At 55.1% G+C, this 6184-nt stretch overlaps 1 protein-coding gene across 1 annotated transcript; it reads left to right on the top strand.

Annotated features, from left to right (window-relative positions):
* The first annotated feature begins 1748 nt into the window (after positions 1 to 1748).
* On the top strand, positions 1749 to 5346 carry ATP6V1G1 (ATPase H+ transporting V1 subunit G1). Its single transcript, XM_084272628.1, has 3 exons — positions 1749 to 1849; positions 3080 to 3180; positions 4568 to 5346. Exons 1-3 carry the CDS (start codon positions 1768 to 1770, stop codon positions 4739 to 4741), a joined length of 357 nt encoding a protein of 118 aa, XP_084128754.1. The 5' UTR covers positions 1749 to 1767; the 3' UTR covers positions 4742 to 5346.
* The last annotated feature ends 838 nt before the right edge of the window (positions 5347 to 6184 follow it).

Raw genomic sequence — 6184 nt, 5'->3', positions numbered from 1 at the left:
AGTGTTTGGGAAGGATCCCCCTGCAACTCTCGTTGCCTTCCCTCATGGCCTAGAGCTCCACGGAGAGCGTCCAGTCACCCATCAAACAATGGATTAAAGTTTCCAGGCACATCCTTTGCAAAGGGCACTTGACCTCTCATTATGAGTGGACAGTGATAGATGTCAAGGAAATATGACTGGAGATCTCTTTTGGTGCACAAAGAATTAATAAGGTCTACTGACATTTCATCACAACAGGAGAATACATAAACAGAATTGCCAGCTCCCCTCACTTATGAAAAGATCCTCATTTACATGAAATGGAGATGTTGGTTCGTGATGGGGCAAGGGGGAACTTGTGCTGGGTACCAGGGATGGGACCCTACAGGAGATGGTGCCTTGAAGCCAGGCTGTGCCACAGCCTGGGGCACTGCTGTCACCTGGTCCTTGGTACCATGCTCTGAAAGCAGCTGGTTGGTGCTGGGGGAAGATGGGAGCCCAGCTGGTTGTGATGACGGTGTGATGACGGTGTGACTGTGGGAGAAGGTCATCCAGAGAGTGTCCTGCTTGGTTGGTGAAGCTCGAGGAGCCTCCATGCTGCCGGGAGAACCCCCGAAACAAGCCGAGCAGCTCCCCAAAGCAGCATTCTTTTCCCACAAAGGCAGCTGGGAGACACCAGAAGTGTGGGTTTCCTTCCTGCCAGTGCAGACCCATGCAGGATGGGGACAGTGGGTGCCACAGCAGATGCCTGCTCTCCCCGCTTTGCGCCCACTCCTGCTCCCTGTGCTCAAACCTGCCTTGCTCCAAAACCCAGATCTACCATCACAGCTCATCCCCTCATCTTTCCCTTTATTTTTCTTTTCCCAAGTCAAGCACAACGCTCGATGGCCGGGCCCGCTAAGCTCATTTAGTTAATCACTGGGCCCAGATGAAGGTGACCCCGCCAAACACTCATAACTCCATTCGCACTATAAATACTCCTTTGATTCATCGTCTCCCGTTCCTTCCCTCACGGGGACGGAGAGGCGAACCAGCAGCCCCCCGTCCCTCCCCGCAGTGATGTGAGTCACTGTCACGGCTCTGACGCTTGTCTGTGGCAGTAATTGTAATTGATGCTCGGGAGGTGTTGGGGAGCCGCGTTCGGGGGTTTAAATCATCCCTGGGATGTGATGGCTGAGGGTTGGGCTGGGGTGGGGGGCTTGGGGTGCAGCAGGTGCGTCCTCAGAGCAGCCTGGCTGCCCTGGGAGCCCCGAGAAGGGGGTCCTGGGTTGTTACAAACTCCCCTGTGCATCAGTGCCGGGGGTGAGCCCTGCGGTGCGAGGAGATGCTGCTGCCCGGAGGGGACCGACGCTTCCCGGGGAGGAAAGGGGATGCTGGTACTAACGGCAGCGCTCATCCCGCCGCGGGCCAGTGGTGGAAAGCCGTGAAATAAAGGAAAACAAACCCAAATCCCACCCCCCCAGCCCCGTGCCCTCACAGGGAGCGGCCCGCTCCGTGCTTCGGCCGCTTCTCCGGCCGGGAGAAACGCAAACTCTCGGGAAACTGCAAAGGCAGGCGGGACCCGCCCGGGCTCCACCGGCTGCTGGGACAGGCCCGGGAGAGGCGGGGAACGGGCGGAGGGGAAGCGGGGACGGCGCAGCCCGGCCGCGGAGCCCCACCTCCGGCGGGCCCAGCCCGGCCCTGCCCGGCCCAGGGGCGCGGCCTCGCGGAAGGGGCGCGGCCTGTGCGTGCGGCGCGCGGGCAGGCGCAGTGCTGTCGCGTACCGGCGGGGCGGAGCGGAGCGCGGCCATGGCGAGCCAGTCGCAGGGCATCCAGCAGCTGCTGCAGGCCGAGAAACGCGCCGCCGAGAAGGTGGCCGAGGCCCGCAAGCGTGAGTACGGCCCGACCCGGCCCGGCCCCGCCGCGGGGGGTGCGTGGCCCCGAGCCGCCTGGGAGTGCCCGGCGCTGCCACCTCGGGCCTCTCAGGCCCGGCCCCGCCGTGGGGGGGGAGCGGGGAGCGGCTGGCGCGGCCCCGCTGAGCGCGGAGATGCCGCCGGGGTGTGTGAGGGAGGGAGGGAGGCCGGCGGCGGAAGGCTGATGGCCCCGGCCGGCGGCGCCGGGGGCGGAGGAGCGCTGTCTGCGGGCCCCCGGGGACGGGCTGCGGTGCTCGCCTGGCTTCGGGACCGCCGGTAGCGCCGCGGTCTCCGCCGGGGAGAGGGGCGGCGGTGAGCGCAGCGGGGCTCTGGAGGGCGGCGGAGGGGAGCTCCGTGCGCCCCGGCTGGTGGGGGAACCTTAGTGCCGGCGGCAGGGGCAGCCTGGCTGGTCTCCAGGGAGCTCGGGGCTCCAGGCCCGGGGGCTGCTCCCTGGGAGGAGGCCGCTGCCCAGACCCCTTGGCCTTCAGGGCAGCAGGGCCTTCGGCTCAGGGCGCTCCAGTTTGTCTCTCCTGCCTTTGGTTTACCCTTTCCTCCTCCTTGGTGAGAGCCCTGTGTTTCCAGGCTGGGAGAAGGCTGAGGGAGCCGCTGCTCTTTGAGAAGCTGAGTTAGATTTGCCTGTTAAGCGAGAGGAGGTCTGGCTGTAAAGCTCCTCACCTCTACAAACCCTCCCTATTGTGAGGATTGCTTTTATTTATTTCAAGTGAGGCCACACAGTGTTGTGATTCCCGCTCCCGACAGGCCTGTGAGGAGTAGGTAGCTGTGGCTCACTCCAGTGATGGTGACCTTGGGTGAGGGGAGGGGGGCGGTGGGAAAGCCCAGAAGGAGAAGTTGATGCAGTGGGTGGTTTTCCTATCAGTTGCACAACTGGCAGAACTCAGCTGTGCTCCTCGGGGTCGCTCGGGGATGCTGCTCACATGAACAAGGCCGGACCAACCTGCAGCCTCTGAGATCCTCTCCGGTTCTTGCTGGTGGGAGCTCATCACTCGGTGAGCTTGGTGATGGTTTGGTGGCTCCTGACATCACCTCGCACTGTGACGCTGGAGGAGCTGTGAGGGCGTGTGGTGCCCTAGAGATGCCTCCTACAGAAGCCAAATGCTACTGTGATGGTTTTGCAGTGGGGGGCTGGAGAGGTGCAGGGAAATGTGCTCTCAGTGCTTTACTTTGCTTGCTTTGTCCTTTGCAAACAGGGAAGAACCGGAGGCTGAAGCAGGCGAAGGAGGAAGCCCAGGCAGAGATCGAGCAGTACCGCCTGCAGAGGGAAAAGGAGTTCAAAGCCAAGGAAGCAGCGGTTGGTTTTCTAGATCATTCACTATTGCCTACCCAGCCCCTTAGCCTTGTGTTTGGGGTCACGTGCCCTGAGAGCAGCCCCCAGGCTGGAGCGTGTTGCTAGAGGAGTACTTCCCTAACTGATGCACAGCCACATGTTGTGGAAAGACCAGTGGAAGTGAATCAGAATGGAGTGTGTTGTCTCTCAACAGCCAGAACTAGTGACTGACAGTGAATTAGTTTAAAAAACTCATGTACTGGCCAGTGCTTGGAATGGTGGCAGCTTCCCCAAACATGCTGCATGTAGGAATGTCAAAAAAAGGTGGGCTCATCCCTCCCATGAGATGCTGTTTTCTGTCATGCTCATGTGGTAGGAACCCCTTGCCACGTGAGATGCTGCTCCCGTGCTGAAGCAGTTGTAAGGCCTGTGTTCTGCTGTGTCCTGAGGGGTGGCTTTTCCTTTCTGAGTGAGAAGAGATATTCCCCAAAGGTGCAGAACTGAGGCCCTTCAGCAGCTGAGGTTATTTCCTCTGCCTGTGTGCCCCAGTCAGTCCTGAAATCTTCAGAAAATGAGCTAGCAGCCCCTGTCCATCTTCTGGTTAGCACAGAAGAACCACCTCCTCTGTTCTCCTGTGTAGTAGCCTTTGTGTCAGTAGTTTTGAGATGAATTTTTCACACCACTTGTTAGCATGGTTCCCCAGGCATACAATCCCAGGCAATTACAGGCTAATAAAGTGGACTTTGCTGCCTGTCATCTGGTTATGCTTTATTTATCCTCCTCCAGAGAGAGAGGCTCTTTGAATTTGAGTCCCAGGGTGCTACTGTCCTTCAACATCTTTTTTTCTGTGCCATTTTTCCCCCACTTAACAAAGGGAATTTGCTCTCTCTGCCCTTCATTGTAGGGCTAGAAGGACATTGTAAGCTCTGAGAGACTCCTTGCTGTGCTTCCTGCTAGGAAGACAGAGATCTTCATAAAGATTCTCCAGGGTGGAAGCAACAGGATCATGTGAAGACCGTGCTTAAACTAAATCACAGGGATTGCTTTTCTTATGCCATCAAGAACAGTAGTGCCTGGGGCTTCCCAGTTCCAGCTGCCAGTACAGCAAGACCTTTATTTCAGGCTTTCTGTAGAAGCTCATGCTCTAAGATGGTAAAGAAGAGAGAATAAAAGGCATGGAGTGTGGGTGAAATAAAAAAATTGGGGTAAATTTAGGTGGAAATCAGAGCAGAGAATCCAACAGAACGTGGTAGGGTTCTTTTTAAAGTGCAGTTGGGTGATTGAAAGTGCAGTCAGGAGAGGTGAATGCTGCACTGAGCCAGTCCAGAATAACAAAGTGCAGACTGAGGTGTCGTGTTTTCTTTGCCAAACCACTTGTCTGTCACCTTTCTCTGTCTGTCGCTGTTCGTAGGCACTTGGATCTCATGGGAGCTGCACCACTGAAGTCGAGAAGGAGACCCAGGAAAAGATGAGCGTGATCCAGCAGAACTTCCAGAAGAACCGTGAGGTTGTCCTCTCACAGCTCTTGTCCCTGGTGTGTGACATCAAACCCGAAATCCACGTGAATTACCGCATCAACGGGTAGTAGCAGGAGGAGGAATAAGCATACTGGAAGTGCTGGTAGTAATGTCTGAGCTTCAGGTGTGATGTACAGCTCTTAGCCATACCTTAACTGTTCTTCTTCTTGTAAATGTCTTAAATTATTTCTGTGAGTTGCAGGTGATCAGTATCTTGTTGGGAGTTTTCTTGGTTTCTCTCTTGAGATGGATTCAGAGCTCATTCCAACCTTAATCAGCCGTGTCTCCTCAGATCTGTGCTAAGCTGTTAAATGCATATCCAAGTTGGCACGTTAATGCTCCCCTTTCAGCTGGGTAACGTTTGGTGAGAGGCTTTCTCTCTCTGAGAAGTAGGAAGAATGAAGAGCTGCTGGCCAGGTTTACATGGAGAGCCTGTGTCAATAATTGTTAGACCTGTGTAACTGTATTCATGTTGACCAAAATGCATTCTTTGGTGTGGTGCTCACCTCTGTACAGGGGTCAGACCTCTTAAGAAGAATTCTCTCTCTGTACAGTGTTGGCCAATAGTTTTCAGCTGCTTGATTGTTTCTGTTCTGAATATCCTCTGTATATTCCGCTCTTAGCTTGAGTTACAAGTCTGGCACTATGACACTTGAAAGTAAAATCACTTATTTAACTCTAAAGTCTCTTGTCAGTCTTGTTTCTGCTGACTTGTTCCAAGAACACTGGCAGGTCTGGCTGTGTTTCATGGGAGTCTGGAGCCTGAAGAACAAGTGTTGGTAACAGAAAGAGACCCAGGGAATGTCTGGAGGTCGCAGCAGGTGAGTTAAAAACCCATCGCAGGGCTCCTCCTCTTGGCTCCTGTCTGAGCTTTACCTGCCAGATCATTCCAAAAACCTCCAGGAACAAATGTTCTTGTGACCATTAGGGGAATTAAAGTGTTGCCAGTTCACTAGAATAGTCTGATAGCCAGGTGCTGCACAGCCATTGTCCTTCCTTTTGTCAAGTACTGGTCGCTGTCTGTTTATCCCAAGGTCACAGTGCGTCCTGCCGTACCTAGAATGGTGTGAAAGGAGCGCCTTGGGTTGTCTGTGCATTGCTCTCCAGCTCTTAAAAGTACACATGAATGCATCAAGGGGGTTGTGTTTCAGCTGCTGCTTCCTCACCCTCTCTCACCACTTGATTATCAGATGCAGCTTTGGTCTTTTATCAGGTTCCCTTTAAGACTCTTCAGAGAAGAGACCTCGATGAGCATGTACCCCAGGAGTCATGCGGTTGGGGATCTAAGGAAGAGACCTGATTGGTGCTGTTCCTTCCTTGGAGCATCCTGTATTTCCCCATACCCTCAGCATAGCATGGAAAAGTGTCTCAGCCCTCTAGAACTTGATTGTGGCTATGAGGGAGGAAAGTAAGGTGGATGAGAGTCACAAGAATGAATGCCAGCCTGCAGTCACACAGGGCCGTGAAGGAGTAGGCTGCTGGGGTGTCTCCTGGTGTCATATTTTACAGTA

The sequence above is a fragment of the Gallinula chloropus genome, assembly GCF_964237585.1.
Source record: "Gallinula chloropus genome assembly, chromosome: 18".
NCBI classification, from domain to species: domain Eukaryota; kingdom Metazoa; phylum Chordata; class Aves; order Gruiformes; family Rallidae; genus Gallinula; species Gallinula chloropus.
Note: the sequence above shows the minus strand (reverse complement) of the source record. Positions and strands in the feature narration are given on the sequence as shown.

What these genes read in the sequence shown, in the direction of transcription:
- ATP6V1G1 (XM_084272628.1), top strand. Translation starts at nt 1,768, where the DNA reads ATGGCGAGCCAGTCGCAGGGCATCCAGCAGCTGCTGCAGGCCGAGAAA. An exon ending in GGTGGCCGAGGCCCGCAAGC is followed by an intron (nt 1,850 to 3,079) that starts GTGAGTACGGCC and finishes CTTTGCAAACAG; the next exon opens with GGAAGAACCGGAGGCTGAAG. An exon ending in TCAAAGCCAAGGAAGCAGCG is followed by an intron (nt 3,181 to 4,567) that starts GTTGGTTTTCTA and finishes CGCTGTTCGTAG; the next exon opens with GCACTTGGATCTCATGGGAG.